Source organism: Melospiza georgiana, chromosome 17, assembly GCF_028018845.1.
Source record: "Melospiza georgiana isolate bMelGeo1 chromosome 17, bMelGeo1.pri, whole genome shotgun sequence".
NCBI classification, from domain to species: Eukaryota; Metazoa; Chordata; class Aves; order Passeriformes; family Passerellidae; genus Melospiza; species Melospiza georgiana.
In genome coordinates, this window is record NC_080446.1 from 4761243 (window position 1) to 4783540 (window position 22298).

The 22298-nt window shown below is 49.4% G+C and overlaps 1 protein-coding gene across 1 annotated transcript in view; it reads right to left on the bottom strand.

Annotated features, from left to right (window-relative positions):
- LAMA5 (laminin subunit alpha 5) overlaps positions 1–18690 on the bottom strand; it is an 87532-nt gene extending 68842 nt beyond the window's left edge. Inside the window, exons 1-2 of the mRNA XM_058036006.1 lie at positions 18409–18690; positions 12598–12750 (exon numbers count right to left, since the gene is read on the bottom strand). Of these exons, the coding sequence (XP_057891989.1) occupies positions 12598–12750; positions 18409–18690 (435 nt within the window). The remainder of the gene's footprint in view (positions 1–12597; positions 12751–18408) is intronic.
- Between the last annotated feature and the right edge of the window lie 3608 nt (positions 18691–22298).

A 22298-nucleotide genomic window follows, 5' to 3' on the forward strand; every position in this document is an offset into this window, starting at 1 on the left:
GGCTCTCTGCAGATGCCTCATGGATGCCAGAGCAGCCCAGAGTGGGCACTCACACCTTTCAGGCAGAAAGCAGCCCTGGTATAGAACACACGGTGCAGAGCAGCATGCAGCCCTGCCCTGGCTGATGTGTGTGAGCACAGCCTCACCAAAAGCCCCAGCACACTCTTCTATAGCAGGGGCACAGACCTGCTACCAAAACTGCTGGGGAGCTTCCAGCAATGAGACAACAAGGTGGTGAGGGAAGAAAATAAAGGATAAACTGGATAGAAGAATCACATCTCCAAACACAGGGCTTGCTGTTGCAGAATGAGCTACTTGTCAGGTGCAGTGAAAACTTGGGACGCTCAATATGAGATCAGCAAGCTCTGTTTATTGAAAAGATCATCAGACACTTATACAGCAAGTAATAAGCTCATGAATATTCTGTAATTTACACTGTCTATTGGCCACACCACAACATCAGCTCTTCTTCATTCTTTAAAAGTTACATCTCTCTTTTCTCATGTCTCTTTCACTATTTGTTATCATACTACAGCTAAGCTCAAAGACACGCTATCTTGCAAGTGGCTTAGAATTAGCTACAGCCTTGTACTTTTCTAATTCTTAGCTACTTTCTTAACAGCTTGCTCTATCAAGAGGCAATCCCATGTCTGCAGTAAGCTCAGAGGCAAAGGGAGCCTGCTAAAAACAAAACTGCAACACCTGGGGCTCTGCAGGGTCTAAGTGGGCTCCACTCTGTACCCAGTGACTCCAAACCAAGCTGCCAGCCCCAGGGACAGCACAAGCCAGCTCAGCACAGCCCTTACCCTGAGCACACAATTCCCCAGGCTCCCTAATGAGACACGCTAATTTTTCACACTGTTAAGGGCAAAGCAAACAGCTCAGACATTTCTGTTCCTACACCAGGCTCTCGAGCACTTTTTGCTGCGTATCTTATCAGCAGCCTCAGCCTCTCGAAGCCGTTTCCAGACTTTGGCCTTCAGAAACCTGCAGAGGGGGTGGAAAAATCCTCCATTCATTCTCACCACAGCACGTTTTCAAGAGGACATTCCTACCATCCAGAGCAAACAAATGTTCCCAACTGTATGTTCTGTGGGGTTGTTTGAGTTGCAGCAAGTAAGATCAATACAGGTTCACTGCACAAGGTATTTAAATATTCTTAGAGGAGTTCCTGGGCCAGTTTGGAATTAAATGGGAGAAGCCAGACAAAAGAATACTTGTCTGTGCTTCAGGCAGCTTGCAGGCTGGTTTTTACACCCAGTTTTACAAGCACAGCTCCATCAGTCAGGACAGGCTCTCCAGAGCATGCTAGGAGCTGTACAGATCTGAGACCTGCTCCATCCACACATCCCAGGCTCTGCAGTACTAAAAATAAAACTTAAAAAATACTATAAAAGAGCTATAGTAAGACCCTTTTCAGCACTGCCAAAGCCTTGCTGATTTGCTAAGTTTGGCTAAATCACAGGCTGAAAAAAGAAACACTCAATAGCCTTCCATAGGATGCAAACAGGATTTTGTGCTTTGGATGGGACTTGAAACAGCATCTGCTGCTTCTGTGGCCAGCAGTGAATAACATCGCTGTGACATTCCCAGTTTTCTGCAGGTCCTGGTCAGGGATGTCAGGATCTCACTAAAACACAGAATGTGCACAGATAAATGCCACCTGATCTGCTGGGACAATCAGGAGCCAATTCTTGTGTCCCACAGGGCACAGTGGGCAGAGCTGTCTCACCCCCTCTACACAACACCTCAAACATTGCTTTGGCCACAGCAAGGAGTTAAGTCCCAGACACTTCAATTCACCGCTTTCCTTGCCATTATCAATACAGCTCTGAATTTGGGACAAAAATGCCTCATGCCTTCATGGAGCACTCAGGAATGACTAAGCAGAGCCTCCGGCTATAACACACAGAATGGTGTATGGTCAATCAGCATTTTCACCACTAAATTATACTTCACCAGTGAATTATACTGGAAACCCCAGGCCTGTTGCATCTCAGATCTCAATTCAACTAAAAAGCCCCCAAGACCGATTTCAACCTTGACAAGGCACAACTTGTACACCTGTGACACAGCAATTTCCCATCAAAGAGAGGATTTCAGACCCAGCCTGTCTGTCACCTACCCAAGTCCTCTTTTTCCTTGCATTTATGGGATTAAAAAAAAAAAAAAACACATGTCATACATTTCACTCCCAGAGCTGCAGGAAATCCACTCTGAGTTGCATGCCAGCTCCAGCTCCAAGGGTTTCCTTGGGCTGTTCTCTCAGCAACCAGAAGAACAAAATCTTGGCAGCAGGCCATGCTACAAGTATTTCCCCCAATTCCTGGGATGGAGTGGATATCCTGTCACAAACCTGCATGCATAGGAAGGGTGAGGAGAGGAAGGAAACAAGAGGACGAATTAGCTAAAAACTGGCACAACGTGAGAGCTCCCTGCTTGCCACCAAAGCCCCTGAAAGGCTTTTCATTTTAAATGGCCAAGGGCCAATGAGGAATGACTCACATGAGCCTCAGGAAGCCCAAGTTCTCCAGCACCCAAAAGGAGAATATTTAAATCCTCCCTCCACTGGATTTGGGAGGGCACATGGATGCTGGAGCTCTGAAACCTGGTTATGAACCCAGTTCTCAGAGGTGGCAAATGCCTGTCTTTCCTTGTATTTCTCAGCTCACCATTTCCAGGGCCAAGTGGGTTTGGAAAGCCCCTCTCTGGATCACTGTCAGGCTCCAGATCCCACATGTACCAAGATGACTCATTTCCAACAGGAAAAGTGTATCTTGTATGAGGTCCCTGCACCAAACCCCAGTGCCCCCAGCTTCCAGCAGCACTTTCTGCCTTTCTGGAATTCCTGCAAGCCGTGACAGTGCTGGCTTTAAAGCCTGGTGGTTAGCAGATTTCAACAAAGCCAAACTCCACACATGCAAGCAGGTTTATTCTTCTAAAAATCTGCATCCCAGCCGTGCAGCACGTTGGCATTTGTCAGCAGGTTTCCATCCCCACTGTGACACAGCTGACCCAACAGCAGCACACAGCAGGGTCACAGCAGGATTAACATTCCCTGCAGCACTGCTAACACCAGCACAGATCTGCAGCCATAGGGCTTCTGTGGAGTTCTTGCTGCTGGCCAGACCTACCAGGATCACAAGAACACAGGGCTTGCCCCCAGGACCCCCTTGTATTTCCAGCCCTGTTTGCAGAAACTTGAAGCAAGCCTGCTCCAAGGCAGAAAACAGCAACTGGTAGAGAAAGAAATAATGAAACCCCTTCCTGGAGTCCAGCCAAAATCTTTGTGCCCACTGAGTTTGGGTGGATGCAGACTTTGCCAAAGCCTGGAATAGGATTAAGGAGCAGCTTTAGCAAACAGCCAGGACAACAACAGTGAAGTCACGATGAAACCAGCAATACAGATTTCTGTTTGCAGTCATGAGCCCGTGTTTACAGTTTGCAGCTATGTGCAAATACCAGAAAGCCATTCTCTTCCTCTTCCCATTGGGGCCTGGCATTAGGCACATCTAACCAGATCCAAGAGATGCCTACAGCAGCATGCCAGCTGGATTTGGGCACAGGGCTCCAGCCCACAGTGATGGGAACTTGCAGGAAGCCATAAATAGAGCTCAGTTGAGTGTGTGTGTGTGTGAGGGAGAGCTCTGCATCAAAGCAGGCAGAGAAAGAAACGGGAAAGAGAAACTAAAAATTAAATTGTGGCATTCTCAGTTTGGCTGTTTGCTTGTCCCTGCATGGGTTACACAAACAACCACTGGCAAGACTCAGGATGCCAAGCAGAAGATGCAAAGTGATTCTCAGGCAGGGCACAACAACTAGAGCAAGATAGACACACAAGCTTTGCCAGGAAATCTGCTCCATCAAAGGCACAGTTTACAGCACACAGCTTCATGGAAAAAGCCATCAGCAATATGCAGATCTTTAGGATAAAGGCAAGTTCTTCTAAGGGAAACTGCTGTAACTTCCAGATAACCATGCAACAGGAGCCCAGCTGGTTTAACCCTGCTGCTGAAGCCAGGTAGGTGCACAAGGCTGGGAACAAGAGGCACGGTGCTTTCTGCCACATCACCTCCCACAAATGTTTTGTTGTTTGACAGAGGGAAGGACAAGAATGTCAGGCTACAATGGGAAGGACAAGAATGTCAGGCTACCATCCTAACAGTGTTCTCCAGGAGCTCTGACTGACAAGTCCTGGCAGGACCTGGTGCAGCAGCAATTGCTGCCCCAGTGCCTGCTCATCCTCTCCCTGCCTCTGTCTGCCTGCCTTGCCAAAGCCCCGGGGCCAGGCTGGGGTGCCTGGAGGAAACAGCAACGTGGCTTCCTGCTCTGCACAAACAGGAGCTGGCACCCTCCAGACCCACCTTCCACTAGCACTGACCTCATGCTAACAAAGGCGTTTTTATAGTTATGCTTGGCAAGTGCTCCTGTGGGGAACAAAACGTCATTCCTCTTGTTCTTGTCAGTGACCAAAGAAGCCCCAGACCAGAGCTCAGCCCTTGCCTTGTGCAGAGTCATCCATGTGTCACTCCCAAGGCTTTGTCCCTGCATCTCCCAGAATGACTCATCCCTGCTCCCATCTCTCCTCTCCAGGATGCCCCAAGAAACAAAACCTCAGTTCCCAGGTCTGTCCCACATTTCCCTCATCAACTGATCTGGAGTCTGCTCTTAATCCATTTAGGAATATTCCTCCCCAGCACACCAAGCATGTGCCTTCCCACTGATCTCCATTTTCATCCTATCAAACGGGAAGCAGTGAAGTATTTATTGCACTGCTTGGCATTACACATGGGAGGGGAAGTCTGGAATTTGAAGAGCACTGATTCCAGAAAACAGGAAACAACTGAGGATCAAGGCTGGGCACAGCCTGAAGGGCCACGTTTATGACTGTAATAAAAGGATAAGGCAGAGATGAATGCAGGGCTGAGCCAGGCTTGGTAAAGCATCAAAAGAAAGGTGCAGGGGGCTAGAACAGGCTTGAAAGAGCAGAAAGCTGAGTAGGCAGATGATCAAGAGCGTGTTTAGCATCCTCCCTGCCAGCCCTGTGGATGTGAGCCAGGACATAGCTGTGCTGGAGCCGTGGAGGGCAAGGACAGCTCCTGGAACCGAGCCCCAGGAAGCAGGAAAAGCTCTTGAGGGGCTTCTCATCCCAACCAGGACAGGCACCAAGAACTGAGCTCGCTGAGCAATGCCACAGGATGAGGCTGGCTGTCCCAAAGAGCAGGGCTGGCAGTGACTGCAGGACACGAGTTCATGGACACAGAGCACCCACAGGGCTGAGGGATGCTCTCACTTGCTCAAAAAGTGACAGACAGGAAAAGGGCTGCACAGAGCCAAGAGCCTGACTCAAGGAATCATTGATTGGGCTGGTGCTACACTGGCTCCTGCACAGAAAATGATGGAGATAAAACACAGCAATCCTATTCTGCAGGTGGGACAGAGCAAAACAGAAAATGCTGAACCACTCAATGTGATGCCAGCATGCTGCGTGTCAGAGCTGTCACCTCTCTGGCTATGGAGACCTCCCCAAAAAGCTCCCTGCACCATCCCCCTGCACCAGGAAAACAGCACCAAGAGGGGCTGACCCAGGCAGTCCCACCCTGATTTACCTCCCCTGGCACAGCCAGGCAGGGCTGACCCCATGGAGCCACACACACACACCCCAGCCAAGGCACACTTGTTTTCCAGCCCAGCCAAGCAGACACTTTCCAGGAGAACAGCAAGGAATTACCAGGCTTGCCTTCCAGCTATTCATTACAAACTGAAGCCTGCCCTGCTCCAGCCTGACCTCTCTCCCCAGCTTTGAGGAGTCCCAGGGAGCTCAGAAGAAGGGACAGGCTGGAGGGAATGAGAAGCTCCACGGCAGGAGAGCTCACTGTCAGCCTCTTTGTTTCTCATCACACCAAGGTTTATAAATAGGCAACAACACCTCGGGAGAAACTAGAATGGAAATCTTGCATGCATTTCTCAGAACCAGCAATTATCCTTTCATCAGTCATTACCTGGAGCTGCTCTGGGGGTGGGGGAGAGGCTGAGGCTTATTTTAACACCTGGTTCAGGTCTGGGCAGAGCAAGCACAGCCTCTGGGAAGATTAAGCTGTTGAAGCACAAGGGTCATTTGTACGAGATGCAAAGAACAGGCAGAAACAACCTCCCGAGGCCACAGAAGGTGCCACAACGCTGAGTGACCTGCCCAGAGCCTCCCTGTGCTCAGCCTGGCACACGTGAGCCAAGGCAGGTCTTTGGGGATTCACATGCTACAAGGGAAATCCTACTCACTGCAGCCCTGGAAGACTGATTTTAGGCAGCACTGGTTTGGTTCATAACTTGCATAAACATAATATACAATTAAAATTTACGTGTCACCAGTGATTTACCCCACACCAGTATTCTGCACATCTTTTCCTTTAACAGCAAGCAACAAAGAGGAAAGAAGTTCCAGCCCTGGCTGCTCTGGAGCTTGGCATCCAATCTGGCAGGGCTGTTTGAAAAGGAGAGGATGGCTCTGTTCCGGCTGCCAGAGGAGACAGATCCCCACTTGATTAACAACCAGCCTCTCCCTGCCCGCTCACCTGAGCGGCTCCCACGCAGCCCCTGGAGCCAGGAATCTGGGGGGAGCTGGCACATGGCCCTTCTCGACCTTTCTGTGCTGACTGAAAGCAAAAACCAGCACCAGAAACGAAAAAAAATATTCAATAGTTGCTGGTGCAGATCAGGGGAACCGCAGCTTTGAAGAAACAGAAGAGACTTCACAGTTAAGTTAATTTAAACAATAAAGTGTGAAATAAATGGGGAGAGAAGATCCATCCACTTGGGCTGGGTGCCAGCTCCCAGTGCTGCACGCTCTCCCAGTCACACCTTTTGTGGCCCAGAAGAATTACAAATGTACAGCTCGCTTCTATTCCACATCCAGCACTCAACACTCTCTGCAGTTAAATGTGAGCCACAGACCATCTCAGATCAGGGAGCTACAGTTCTAAACCTACAAAGACCCTGAGTTACTTTTGAAGGATTTTATGGCAATTGGAGAGGACTCTACACAGGAGAAGAGACCACAGGCTCAGCTGCTGAAAGTAAAAAAGATTTCTGCTCAGCCTACTTAATGTGCTTTATTTTTAATGCTGCTTTTGCTGCAACAGCCAGAGAACAATTTGGAGAAAGAAGGTCTTTGTTAGAGATTTTACGCCCCAGCCCTTTATTTAAGGTGCAAAAGCTCACAATAAATGTCACTAAGCTCTCCTACCCCTTTCCCACAGTGGTGCCCCAGCACAGTGAGGACCAAGGAGGAGTAAATACCAAATAGCTACTCCTCAGCAGTAAGAGAAGCTAAGAAAAGTAAAAAACATGTACCAAAAAAAAAAAAAAAAATCTGGAATCCTGACCCATTCTTGCAATGCTCCATGGAAAACACCAGGCAGGTAAAATGAGAGAAATGGACACTGCATTTTCCAGGGGTGAGTGCTGAGGAAAATGCTGCAGGATATATCCCCAGTGAGGGGAAGGGAAAAAAGAGACTTCAACTTTCCCCCTGTGCACAGCAAGAATGAACAAGAGTGCCCTTGAGGGAAATGTGAGCAGCAGCTTCATCACCCAGAGGCTGTAAGGGCTCCCAAGCAACAGAAATGAAGTTGCAAAAGGAACAAAGTGAAAAAAGGGAGAAATTTGAACAGTTTTCAGCTGGAAATGCTTGGATGACCATCACCCCCTATCCCACACCAAGCAGCCTCCAGGACATCATCTTTATTCATGAAGAACCCTGAGTGCTCTCTTGGGATTTCATGAGGTAACTCCCTCAAGAGGGGTTTTTCAATTAATTAAGCCAGAGAATGAACATCAGATTCCTCCTCACGTTGAAAGCTTTTGCTGGGAACAGGGAGGTGAGCCTCAAGCCCATGAGTCTGCAGGGATTTCCTTCCAGCTGCCTTAACAGAGGGCTCCTGGATACCTCCACCAGCAGCTCCCACCACTATTTCAACTAAATGGGAGGTGAGAAACTGAGGTGAAAGAAAATTTCAGTGTTTTTACACACAAGGCACTATGCTCTGGATCAGTGGTGCTGCTTTAGCATTAGGCCACATCTAACCCAGTCCAGATCTGCCAAAGATAAGCAAGAATTTAATACCCATTAACAAGAACACAGCTCACACAGCAAGGATTGGGCTGTTCATGCAAGTCAGGCATTCAGCTACACCTGCACATCTGTAGGCATCCTGCACATCAAACCACTGTGCAAAGCTGGTCCTGAGGGACCATGTCTGCAGGGCCAAAGGGAAAGGAAGCAGGTTTATGTCCTGAAAATCCACCACAGGAAAAACACCCAGCTCCTTTAGAGCCAAGTCTCACACTGAGAGACCAGCAGCCTGCTGCCAAGGGCTGAAGCACCTGGTGTGTTTTGTGTATCAACACCTTCACTCTGGAGCTGGGCGAGCCTGGCAAGCACAGGTTAACCTGTTCAGAGGCCAGAAAAATGCAGCAGCTCTGGCAGATCCCCTTGCAATTACTGGAAAACTCAAGAGGTTCTTCTCAAAGCACCCCAAAAGTTATCAATTACTCCCTTGCTGTGACACATCCCAGTGACTGCAAACCCCATCCTGGCACTGGCCCTGGAGTGTGGCTCACAATTCTTTTTCATTTCCTTTCCACCTCTGTGAATTACCAATAAATGCAACTCCCTTTCCTCCTTCTAAGTCCAAAGGGAGCTGCATTCAAGGAGCTCTGGAGGTCTCCAAAGGAGGAGGCTTCTCCTCTCTCCTCAGCAGAAGTGAATGGATGTCAGTGTTTCTGTCAGGCAACTAAATACCTCTGGGCTATCACCCAAAACTCTCTGCACAGCTTCAGTCTGGAATCCTGCTGCTCCCTGGTGTCTCCAGGGCCAGCAGAGGAGATGGGGGCTGCTGCCCAGCCACGCTCCCACTGCAGGAATCAACCCCAAGCAAGCACTGGCACGAAGCTCCTGCTCTTGCATGACTGCAAGCATTCCTCCCCCAGAGTTTATCATAAAGCACCAACTATCCATAAACATCTCAAGGAAGGGCTGGCCTGGCTTCACCTTCATGCAAGGAAGATGTCAGGCTCTGGCAGGGAGCCAGCCATTCATGTTTCCCTCTAAACCTTGTCAGCTCTGACTCAAACGACCTTTTTGGTGGGGGGGAAAGACAAAAAAAAGAATCTTCCATCACACCCCTTCCTCCCCCTCCACCCACTGTGGCATTTAATCACAGCAGGATCACAGGGGACCGGTCCCATGGTGGCTGTGAGTCACGGTGTCCTGTCCCTCTGCAGCAGAGGCACGTTCCCATTTCAGCTGGCAGGAGAAGAGCCTGGAGCTGAGCAGCAGCACAGCAGCTTTAGGAGCCTCCACCACAACATGGACCTCTGCCCTCCAAGCCAGGCAGGACAGCCACTTTTTGGGATTTTGACAAATCCAGATTGTCCAGTGACAGCAGCGTCTTCTCAGTTCTACTCCAAAACCTGAGCTGTGCTTTATGGTGCCATGATGTATTTTACACCAAATTCATGCAGTGGCCCAGCCATTTATCCTAAATATACTAAGCAAAAGGCCATGATAAAAAGCAAGAAAAAACAAATTCCCTCTTCACACTCCTCAGCATCTCCTCAAATCCATTTAGCTTTCTTCCCTGGCGCTGTTCATCATCTTTCTGGCACTAAGACATGGAAACCTTCAAGTGACTTCTTCTCTTGTAGTCGTTCTCCCCCACCAATTCTGACAAGAAGAATCACTCCTCCCCAAGGAGGCAGGAACAGACAAGGTACCAGCAGGAGCAATTCCCATCCAAGCCCCAGCAGATACCTGCACACAGCCCCTTCCCCAGCCATGGTGGGAGCCCTGACCCACCTTGCTGATGAAGCCATTAAGCTTAGGCTGTGAGGAGAGCGTTCAATATCCTCACACCAGCTGGGTGGCCAGCCCCAGCCATGCTGGAGCTCATTGCTGGCTGTGAATATTCCTCCTTCTCTCCTTCCCACAGGATTTTAACACCCCTGTGAGGAGAGCGAGCTCCCAGCCAGCTTAAAAAGCAAAGAGCAACAGGCTGCTTAATGAACTGCCCCTCTCCCAATTGCCACAGCCTTGCCAAAGGCTGGAGAAAGCCAATTCCAGCTGGTAATTATGGCTGGAGAGGGATGGAGGCAGCAGGAAAGCAGAGCAGCAAAGGAAGGGACTGACACCACAACCCCTGTGCCAGCCCTGGGTGCCCCCAGTGCCATCAGCAGCCCAGGCACTCATAAGCCACCACAGGGACAAAGGCTTTTAGTGGCTGTCAGTCCCTTAAATTAAACATTAATTGGTCCAAGAGCTCTCTGGATTGATACACAGAGCAAGGAGAGGCTTTGTTTGCCAGCCAAAAAATGCCCTGCTGTCAGACCTGCCTAGGAGGGCGTTGCTACCTGTGCAGCTCTCACTGGAATCCCAGGAATTTGGGAAGCCTGGCTGCCAGGTACATGGCCTGATCCTGCACCTGCCCTGCTGACCACACTGGGGCCCAAGAACTTCCCTCTCCTCTATCCTTTCAACCAGAGTCAACTTCAAAAGGAGGAAATTGGCGATTCTCTCACATTTAATCTGTTTCTATTGCCTGACCTACCAAAACAAAGCAGTTAAAAGCAAAGAACTCTCACCAGGAGCATAAACAGGTGATTACAGCAATTACATGCAATGAGGCCGTGTATGAAGGGGAAGCCACTAAAACCAGCTGAAGATTTATTTAGGCTTGTGCTGCTTTTGGCACCAGCTGGGTTTGTCACGTATTGCAAAGGTGACAGGGAAGCAGAGGGTCTGTGAGCCCAGAGAAAATGGCAGAAACATTTCACACCAGGTGAAGCATCTGCCACCAGCACCACACATGCAAATTCTGATATCAGTCCTGCAGAAATGACGGTGCAATCCCACCTGCCTGGGTTCTGAGGGCAAACAGACTCAAGAGAGAGAATGTCAATGTAGACCAGCTCAGTTTTAACACAGTTTTAACTCCCAAATGACTCCAGGTTCTGGCTCCCAGCACAGCAGCTCTGAAGGCTGCAAACCCCCAGGTGAGCCAAGCCCAGCAGCTTGCAGGCACACTGGGCAGCTGGGTTAGCTCTGGCCCAAAGCCAGAGAGCTGCCAGGGACAGGGACAAGAGGAGGAGAAGCTCCATTGCAGGCTGGCCCTTGGTCACAGGGGAGTGAGTGCACAGCCATGCGCATCCCTGCCAGCTGGGATGTTTCTAAAAGACAGACACAGCAGATGCCACCTCTGCTGGGGAGGGCTCAGCTCCAGCAGGCTGTGCCCACACAAAGCTGCACTGCAATGGAGAGTACAAAAAGCAACATTTAATACTGGCCAGAAAAACGTGGTACAGAGCAGTCAGGTGTCACGCAATTCAGAAAATAGAGGGTTTCATTCATTTCAGAAAATACAGCCTGCTAATGCCAATCAAGACACAGAATGTGTTGTTTGCACCAATTTAAAGTGTGGGTGCAAAAAGGTACATGAAAAGGTTCAAAACCCCCACAACCACCCAGTGCAGAATGCTCAGAGCAGCATCCCTTCTGAATTTCAGATGTGCAGTGAACATGGACAAAGGATCCAGACTCAAAGGACTGGTTACCAGAGGCAGGAGTGTCTGAGGGAGAAGCTGCACTGCAATGGAGAGCAGAGGCTCAGACTCCATGGTCAGCAGCAGATATTTCACTGCTGCTGGTACAGCACAGCTTGAGGCAGCTGGCACTCATGGAGAGACCAAATTTATGAAGGGTGTTTGGCTCCATAGTTTGCAGACTCCCAACGAGACAGGGAGCAGAGCAGAGCCAGTCCTGGGGACTCAAGTGTGTGTTTGAGGCACCTAACTGAAGGGTACACCATCAATGCACACTGGCCACCTCTGGATGTAAATTTGGAGTCAGGCACCGTGCAAATTGCACTGACAAATGAGCCTTTACTCTAGCAGAGAGAGTGAAAGATCCACCTGAGAAGTCACGGTAAAGTTTTGGTATCTGAAAAATCTCGAAACCCTTACAAAACAAAGCAAACTCCCAAAGGGGCTGTGACTCAGCCCCCAAAAGGCTGCTGAGCAACCACAACAAACAGGTCCGCTGGGGAGAGGGGACCTCCAAAACTGCCCCATCCACAGACTCCTGTGACTTACCACCACTAGAGAGCAAACATCCATTGTCACCCTTTGTCTTTTATAGGAAGACCTTCAGCAGGGACTTGCTGTTTTTTAGGAAGTTGTAAACACACCAGTTAAAAGTTTCAGAGCCTTGAATTTCTCAGGGCTCTATTTTCCCATTTTGGGGTGACGCTTTGCTAAGTGTCCCCGTTTGAGAGGCAGGTACCCTCTAAGGGGAATGGTACCTGCATAACCTAATGAGTTTCCACAGGAGACTCAGCTTTTAGGGAAAATCTAAATAATAACAACAAAGAGCACAATGTAGTTAATATGACAGACAAGAAGTTTTCCCTTCTCTATTTTAACCAAACTTAACCCTGTCATTAAACAAGTGGATTTTGTTCCACACTTCCAGCGAGGTCCACTAAAGGATTTCAGAAGCAGAAAAGCAGTTCCTCACCAACACAAAGAAGAAAGGATTTGTGTTACCTGTCCAAGGTCCAGGGTGACGTTGACCTGGTTGAACTCCAGCCCCCGGGACAGAGGGGGGCTCTGCCACCAGCGCTCGGTCCCATCGATGGCATTTGTGATGGGGTGGGCCTTGTTGCTGTTTGCAGAGGAGCAGATGTCACAGTACTGGCCCTGGCAGAAAGTACAAAAAACAACATTTAATTATGGCCAGAAAAATGTGGCACAGAGCAGTCAGGTGTCACAGCAATTCAGAAAACAGAGGGTTTCATTCAATTCAGAAAATGCAGCCTGCTAATGCCAATCAAGATACAGAACATGTTGTCTGCACCAATTCAAAGTGTGGATGCAAAAAGGCACATGAAAAGGTTCAAAACCCCCACAACCACACAGATTAGAATCTGGGCTGCTCAGAGCAGCATCCCTTCTGAATTTCAGATGTGCAGTGAACACGGACAAAGGATCCCAGACTCAAAGGTTACCAGAGGCAGGAGTGTCTGAGGGAGAAGCTGCACTGCAGTGGAGAGCAGAGGCTCAGACTCCATGGCCAGCAGCTCCTGTGCTGGGGCTGCCGCTCTCACATAGCCCTGCCCAGCACCATTCAGTCATTTCTATGGTCTCAGACTGGCAGCTCCTCTGCCCAGCTCCCTGCAGTGTGTTTCTTGCCCACCTATTCAGCTCACAATATAGCTCTTTCAGCTGCATTTTCAAGCTCAGTCTCGCAGCCAAGTTCCTTTTGCTGCTGATGCTGCAATGCAAGGCCAGAAAGGGACAGCCCCAGCTGTCAGCTGGCCAGGGACTGCCACCACTTCTCTGCCTTGCTTTTGTGGCCTGGGGTGGCTTTGTCAGCTCCATGGACACGCTGCCAGAGAAAACAACCCCACAACTGCAACAGCACCTCCTGAGCAGGATCAGACAAAGCCCTGAGCTGTTAGGGGCAATTCTTTCTCTCTCATTAAAGGACAAATGAATCTGACCCACGCTCAAAGAAACCTGCAAAGCCCCCTGAAAACTGGCAAATTGCTGTGTGGAGCCACTGTTGTGTCACTTGAATCGCTGCTACAAACAGCCTGGAAGGGAGCTGTGTTAGAGGCAGTTTTCCTTTTAAAGGCACAGTTATCCCCAGGCAGGAATGCTGCCCTTGCCTGCCCCAGCTGCAGCCAGTGTTAATATTGCACCAGGTACAAGATCTCAAGGCAGGCAATCCCCTTCCTCCCCCTGCCAGGGCTGAGGCAAGGCAGGGCCACTACAGAGCATCTGATTTTCCAGACCCTCCGAACTCTGGAGCAATCCCAGTGCAAATGAAAGATTTCACAGCATTATTCCCCACTACCACGTATTTTGTTACTTACAGACAAAAATGCAATACAAGTTATCCCGAACAATAACACTTTTAAATTAATTCCTCCAAAAATGAGGGTAAGCACAAGGCCAAAGAAAAGGGGAGCTAAAGCCATCCAGGTAAGGCTGACATAGATGCAGGGAGCACTCAGTGTACAGAGAGGTCACGAGGCTGGTTTGGACATGCTTTGAGCCAGGAGGGAGAGCAGACCAGATAAAACTGACCCAACTCTCCAAGCTCAAACCTTTAATGGGAACCGGTGCAACAGGTTGTGTGGAAATTTCAGCACAACACTGAGGTGGGGGGGAAGTGAGGCAAGGTTACAAAACAGGGATAAATAACAAAAACAAAATAAAGTGCTTTCATACTTTAAATTCTTGCCACAGATGTAAAAACCATTTTGAACCCAGACTTCACATTGATGGGAGACAGTCACTTCAAGCTGAGTAAGAGAGGAGTAAAAATTAGGATCAGCTGCTCCACATTTATAATGCTGCTGTTGTCCCTGCTGGGCTGGGAACACATCCACAGCTGAAGCAGGTTTGCTGTTCAAAGTGTGATTATCCTCTCTGATGCACCAGGTGCTCATTAGTTTTTCATTAGAGCCAAACCTAAACCTGACCAGAATCATTTCCAGCTATTTGTGTTTTAGAGCAGTTCAGGCTCCTGCACATTGGGTCAGGTTCTCTACAGGGAAGTTCTGACATCAGCAAGAGGATTTTAATTAAAAAGCAATTGGGAGCAGTAGGCTTAGCAGAAACTGCAGGTAGCCAGAGCAGTTCAGGGGTGGACACTACAAAGGTATGGCCAAAAGAACTTCAGCAATACAGGGAACTGCAGGGCAGCTCAGAGAACATAAAACTGCCACTATCAGAGCAAACTGCAGAGAGATAAGGAGGAGGTTTCAATGAGGGGCAGCTTCCTGCAAGGCCTGATCCTGCTCGGGGCACTGGGAGCTCTGAAGTTTCCCCTGAGCATACAGACCAGCTGGGCACCCTGCTGGCCCCTCTCTCAGGGGACACAGGTGGCTTTGTCCCAGTTTATCTGGCCCTGCCGTGACCCAACAGCAGCTCCCCTCACCTGATTTATCAGAAAGCCACAGGGAGCACAGGGCTGCTGGGGATGAGGTAGAAAGGGCAGGAAATGGGGTGTAAAAAGTTCTGTTTGAGAAAAAGTGCCTGTTGCAAGCTGCTCCCAGGGCTGTCCCTGCAGGTCAGCTGCTCAGGGGCTGTCTCACCATGTGTCTTTCCTGTGGGCAACAACTTGTTCCAAACCTGTGCTTTCAGCCAGCTAAATCACTGAAATCCAACACTATCATAGGTGCAAACACAGAAGAGACACCTACAGAGAGGTACAGCACCAATGGTCACCTGGAGCACTGAGGACTGAATCAGATTCCTTCTGCCACACACCAGACAGAACACGGGATACAGAGGCACCAGCACAAATGGTCACTGACACCACAGCGTATCAAAAGAGAATTCTGAGACATTCAGGGATGGAACATCTCCATATTCCATCTGTTATCAACACCTGGAAGTGTGAGAGGGCCAGAGCTCTGGTCAGTGCCCACACTGGCAAGGACAGCTCAGGGCTTGCAGCTCAGTGCTGTGAACAGGCTTCTGAGGAAGGCACAAGCAGCACTGCTTTGAAATCACTCAAATTTATTGTACATTCTTAAATTCTGAGGTCCGTAATTGCTGTAATGAATGCCAGTAACCAGCCTCACTGCTACAATCGCAATCTGCAACAATAATCTGCAGCCCTGCCCCACCCTGAGGAGCAGAGCACCGTCCCTGCTGGCTCTGGAACAGCCCCCAGGCACAGGGTGGGATGGGCAACACGAGCACACAGCTCTGCCTTTGCAGGCTCGTCTGCCTTGGAAGACAGCACCTCCAGCAAAGCTTAAACAAAAAAAGAAACCTATGATCTCTCTTCTGCCTTATCCTCCAGACATTATCATTAAAGCTGGGCTGGCCCATATGAGGAGGGAATGTGACAAGGGAAGCAAACCTCCAGGGCAAGTCCCTTTCAGCACACCTCAGCCTTGCTGTGCCTCACATCCTTCCAGACTGAAAAGCCCCCCACAGTTGGAAATGCAGCCTCCTGCCAAAAAGCCCTGAATAAAGCAAAGGAAACTCCTTGAAAAGGTTTACAGCCTTCCCACAAGCTGTGCCAAAACCACTGCAAGTGTCTTTAAGGCAGTTTGCTTCAGAAAACTTAATGATTATTGACATTTTAAGACCATCATGTTTAGAAGTCAGTGAACTCCCTTTTTCTGAAGCCTTCCATAACGTCAAATTAAACCAGCAGAAAACAGAGAACTAACTCAACTAATTTATTAGACAACTAAATTAATGTTTATCCCAGGTCTTTAACCAAGCAAATGTCCCTTCACCACCACAGCACGTGGATGTCCCTTGGAAGGTCCCAAGTGGCATTTTTCCAGTATTCCTGATGACAACTCCTTATGCCAGAGCACATCAGACAGCAATGAGCAGGTGAATGGAGGGGGGCAGGGGCTCTGGGCTGGTGGGACAGCAGGCAGCGAGGACATGCATGTGGAGCTCATTATTGTTGTTTCAGCCTGCTCAAATTGAACACTTCCCTCCCACCTCCCTCCTTGCTTCAGTCACCGGGTGGTGCCAGGACCCCCGAAGGGGATGAACTGGGAACTCTGACCTCTGCTCTGATGCCTCCTGTTTCCTCCCCTCCCTCTTAGGTGCTGCCTGTGGTCATGGAAAGGAGCCACTACAAAAGGGATTTTCTAAAGCTTTCAGACTGAGTGCAGCCCGCTGGCCTGGGAAGCGGGGCTCAGATCAAAGCCCCCGTGTGCCAGAGCTGCACAGGGGACAGGAGGGGGTGGCTGCAGAATTCCAGGGCTCGGGAGCTGTGTTTGGCACTGGGGGGATGCTGGGGCTGCCCCCAGAGCTGGGACAGCCTGAAGGGGTTATTTCAGTCAGCAGCATCCTTAGTGCTGCGTGTCATGCTGAGCTAGCAGGGTGGCCAGAGCACAGATGGACACACGTGGAGTGATAAATGCACACCCACATTTGCCAGCTTCTCCAAGCAGCCTTATCCTCCCCGTTTTGCTTGGCACAGTGTTCACATATTTGTTTGCAAGCGCACAGAGCAGAAGTTACTTCTTCACCTTTCCTTACTCCTCTGCCTCACTGGAGGCAGAATTACTACATGGAGGTCCCTGTAAGCCTCCTGCTACTGGGACTTCAGGCAAAACTTCTTCTATTTTACAGTGCAGGGAAGTGAGATATGGGGACTTCAGGCAAAACTTCTATTTTACAATGCAGGGAAGTGAGACATGGCTTTAAAAGGTGGCAGAGCTCGCAGGAGGATACGTCAGGTTTTTGCCATCCAGTGACATCTTCAACCATTTATACCACACAGACAGCAAAATTCCGTGTCACAACTACACAACGGCTGGAAAATTCCTAGTGCAGCACTAACTCAGGAGAATGTGGGCCAGAATGAGAAAAATGCTTCAGAGATGATCTTGTAACAAAGCCACCCCCACCGAAAGGCTGAGAAAGGCTTGGTCAGAGAAACTGACAGTTTTCCTTTGCTCGTCCTTGTTATGTACAACAGGGATAACACCACTGCAACAGGTGAGTGGCACCACGGCTCTCACAACTCTCACAAGCAGAAAAGTCAGAGCAGCAGCTGGTGGCTCCATGGCTGGCTTCAGGCTGCAGAAGCATTTCAAATCAGAGCTGCTCTTCCCGGCTTGGGCTGCCCTCAGGGGGGACACTGGCTCTGGAGTTCCTGCAACTAAACGCGGTGTTTTACAAGCCCCTTTACAACTGTTCTTTCCTCCCTTCAAGGGAGCCATGGCTGTTTCACTGCACCGCAGCTTTTACCGTCCACATTCCTGGCTGCAAGCTCCCTCTGGGCAGCTTAAAATGGGACCCCTGAGATAAATCACCTGACACTGGCTTGTAAAATCCACTCTTGTAACTTTCCCCTCTGCTCATCCCAATGCCCCACCGAACGCACCGAGTTAAAACACATCAATGTAAATATTATCAGTTTGAGATGCATCAGAGTAATGACTATGATTTACCGTAACGATTCCCTGACTACCAAAGGGAATTTAGGTGCTGGTTTGCCCGCGATTTTATAAACACAAAGAACCCACAACTTTAAAAAGAACGAGCCGCGCTCCGTTCGAGCAACTCTCGGCAGGGCTGGGAGAGAGCCCGAACACGTGCGTGCCCCCAGCCCCGCTGCTCCGGGGGATGCCCGGTACCAGCCCTCCCTGGATGTCCCACAGCCAGAGCCCCCAGCCCCGACCCAGCCGCGGCCGCTCGGCCCGGGGGATGCGTGCGAGCACCCGCGGGGAGCGGGGCCCTGCCCGCCCGGCCCCGCTGCCCTCAGCGGCGCACAAAGGGGGGCTCCGTGCCCTCATGCCCGGCCCGGCTCCGTGCCCTCATCCCCGGCCCGGCTCCGTGCCCTCATCCCCGGCCCGGCCGTACCTGGATGGTCTGGTTGGGGTCCCCCCCGGCCACCGGGCCCCCCACCAGCTTGCAGTACAGATCCTCCACGGCGCGCCGGCTGCCGGCGCCCGCCGGCTCCTCGCCGCAGGTGGCGGTGGCGGAGATGCGGGTGCCCTCGGCCAGGTTGAAGTAGGGCGGGTGGAGGCTGTGCCCGTTCACATCGCTGGGGAAGGAGGCGGGCGGCCGGGCGGCGGCGGGCAGCGGCAGCAGGGACAGCAGGGACAGGAGCCACACACCGCCCCGCTCCGCCGCCTTCGCCATCTTCGCTCGGCGGGGCCGGGCAGCGCTGCGGCACCGGCTCCGCTGGCCCCGCTCCGCTCGGCTCTGCCCCTCTCCGCCGCCGCCGCGCTACTTCAGCCCCGGCTGCGGGGAGGGGCCGGGCAGCCCCGCCGCCCCGGTTAACCCTTCACGGGAACCCCCGGCCCCGTATCCCGGTTAACCCTTCACGGGAACCCCCGGCCCCGCCGCCCCCGGTTAACCCTTCACGGGAACCCCCGGCCCCGTATCCCGGTTAACCCTTCACGGGAACCCCCGGTTAACCCTTCACCGCCCCGGGAACCCCCCGGCCCCGGTTAACCCTTTGCAAACCCCCGGCCCCAGAGGAGTGGGGTGAAGGATGGCGCCCCCTCCCCAGGGAACAATGTGCCCATTGTGTCTGCTGGGCTGCGCTGCCCGCGGCGGCTCGCTGGGGTTTTAGCACGGTAAACTCCATTAACCGATAGATCGGGTTATCTGCAGGAAGAACTCGATTACTAATTAACAAAACAGGGGAACTGGGCTTGACCGAACCCACTTCGCGCTCCTCGAGGTGCGCTGTGGGTTTTCATTTAATTTGGGCAGTGAAAATTTTAGTTCCACTTTCCCCGGAAAGGATGGCTGTGGGGAAATGACTTTAGCTGCTCACCTAAGGGGGAAGGCAGCAGCTCAGCGATAACCCAACTTTCTGCCATCCCCTGGCTGCCCATGGACAACCCCTCCGTGATGTGACACATGCACTGCCAGCTCTTTATATGCTGCTGGGGGGAAGACATTTTACAGATAAAAACCTGAACATAAATACAGACCAATATATAAATTAACTCATCAGACCACTACTTTGATTTTCTGACAAACACAGACTGCTTTAAAATCCAATAATTAAATAATACGCACGAAATGTTGTGCCTGAACTGGACAAGCCTGCATCTTTAAAACAGGACATACCAAGAGACCAGGTCTGGACTCCGAACAGTTGGATTGCTGCGGTATTTGAACCCCCCAGGATGCAAAACAAGCTCTAAAGCATGTCCAGATCTTCACAGGCTGCTGCTGGGCATTTGCTCCTTGCATCATACCATCCATCCTCTTTGTTTCCTATTTTCTGTGGACAGCCTAGGAGGTACCAGTCCTCTTGGAAAAACTACTGTCTTAAGTATGAAAAGCTTTAAAAAGAAAACAAACAATCAAAAAGCCACCCCATTGTGATGTATGTGGCTCAAATATGTAGCTCCACAAACTGAATTTCCGCATGGTGAGTACCAGCCAGGCTCTGCAATTACACTGATTTCAGCACTTTCAGGGGCTTTTGAAAGATCCCTCTTACTGTATGTGGAGAACCATGGATAGAAGTGTATATATGGATATATATATATATAATTTTTTATTTATATTTTAGATATATTTTTATATATATTTATATATTTTTAATATATTTACATATCCACTTATATCCACCATGGATGGATAAGTATATATATGGATTTAAGTGTATAAATGGATATAAGTGTATGGATGGATTTATATATATTTTAATATATATTTTATATATTTATGTATTTATATATTTATATATTTTATATTTATGTTTATATATATTTATTTATATATATCCACTTATATCCACCATGGATATAAGTGGATATATGGATTTAAGTGTATAAATGGATATGTGTATGGATGGATTTATATATATTTTAATATATATTTATATATTTATGTATTTATATATTTATATATTTTATATTTATGTATATATATATTTATTTATATATATCCACTTATATCCACCATGGATATAAGTGGATATATGGATTTAAGCGTATAAATGGATATAAGTGTACATATGGATTTATGGTCAGGGTTCTGCAGGCAGTGGGGCACTGGCAGCCCTCCAGCCACGTGCTGCTCCGGGAATTCTGCTGGCTCCGAGCATCGGGAAGGGGAGGATTTGCCATTTTTGCCATTTCTTTCCTGCCCCACGCCATCGGGAGCATCCAGTGCCAGCTGTTTCCCGGGGATCACATTGTCATGACATCAGGGTTTGAGAGCCGGGGCGGTGAGAGGTGCCCGGTTCCACATGGTGAGGCAGCACTGAAGCACGGCCGCCAAACCCATTCAGTCAGAAAGATTTCCTAAAGCGCTTTCAGACATCTTTTAACCCCTTCCTGCTCGCCCTTTCCCCCGGTTTCCCCACTTAATGCAAGATCTTATCTCCAAGCGGATGAATGTAGCCTTTAAAAGCTAAATAGAACCTTTAAAAACAAATTCTTATCAAGAGAACAGACAGTCTTTGCCCTTTAAACCGTGCTTGAAAATGAGTAGGTTCCGCTGGGAACAGCCACCTTTGAAAATATTTCTGCTCTGCAGTAATCGTTAACTAACATGTTTATGTGGGGGAGACCAACACTCCACAGGACAGGAATTAAAACTTCCTTCAACTTTATCAAATGCCATATTTAATTAGCTACTTACACCCCATGGCACCTGTAAATACGTAAAAAGAGTTAACAAGGAAAGCAGGGCACAGATTAGGAAAATAACTTTCTCCCACCCCCACAAGAGTTTCAGGGCAAAACACTTGGGCCAGTCTAATATCTGTAATCCCTCTAGTGGCAATATAATTAATCTCCCTTCCAAAATGCAATTAAGGAAAGTGAAATCACAGTTAGCACATGGGTTTTGTGGCACAGACTCAAGAGCACCACGCAGAAAAAATGACCCTTCTGCAGTCTGAACTGGCCTCCTGTTGACTGTGCAGTCAAAGAGAGTTTGAAGACTGAAATCATACTTAGGCTACCTGTAACTGAGGGGATCTGAAGTTTTCCAAGAAGCAATGGAACCAGTTTAAAGACAGGGCATTCTAAAGGTCTTTATCCAGCAACAGGAAGAAAAAGACAGAGGGTTAGGGTTGCTAAACGTTTAATTTAGAGGTTAACCAAAAAGTTGAGGTTAACAACTTAAACTCCTTCCCTGATGCCATCTCTTTTCAGCCACACTCAAGAAAAAAAGCCATATTTACTAATTTGAACTGGACACAAGTCCCATCTGGCCTAACACCTCACCTGAGAGTCACCAGAGCAAACATTTCCAGTGAAAACCCCCACGGGTGGCTGAGGAATACTCTGCTCCCAGAAAAGATTTATAACAGCTAGAACTGAGCTTGAGTGGTGAAGCCTTTCTTCCATTTAAGAGCTTTTTCTAAGCATAAATTTCAACATCCCTGGATGTTTGCCATTCCTTTACTGCTCTGATCCCTCCTTGAATTTTACTGGTTTTTGAGCCTCGCACTGGTGCTTCTTGGCTCGGCCTCACAAAGCTGGTCACAGTGACATGCTCTCAAATAAGAGATGTTGAAGCAGAAGAGACTTTTTATTTTAAATCTAAACCACGACCAGTGAATGCAGAGAAAACTGGGAAAAAAAAAAGAATCCAGCCTGTAGCATTCCTGCTCCAATCTTCTGTGAGCCTGCATGTAGTAACACGACCTCAGCCATGCTGTTATCCATCTGCACCCGCTACAGGCATCCCAGTTCCACTGAGGGTTTTGCTTTTGCCTCCCTAAAAACTGCAGGACCATGAGGAGCTTGCCCAAAGCTGCCACCAGAAACCAC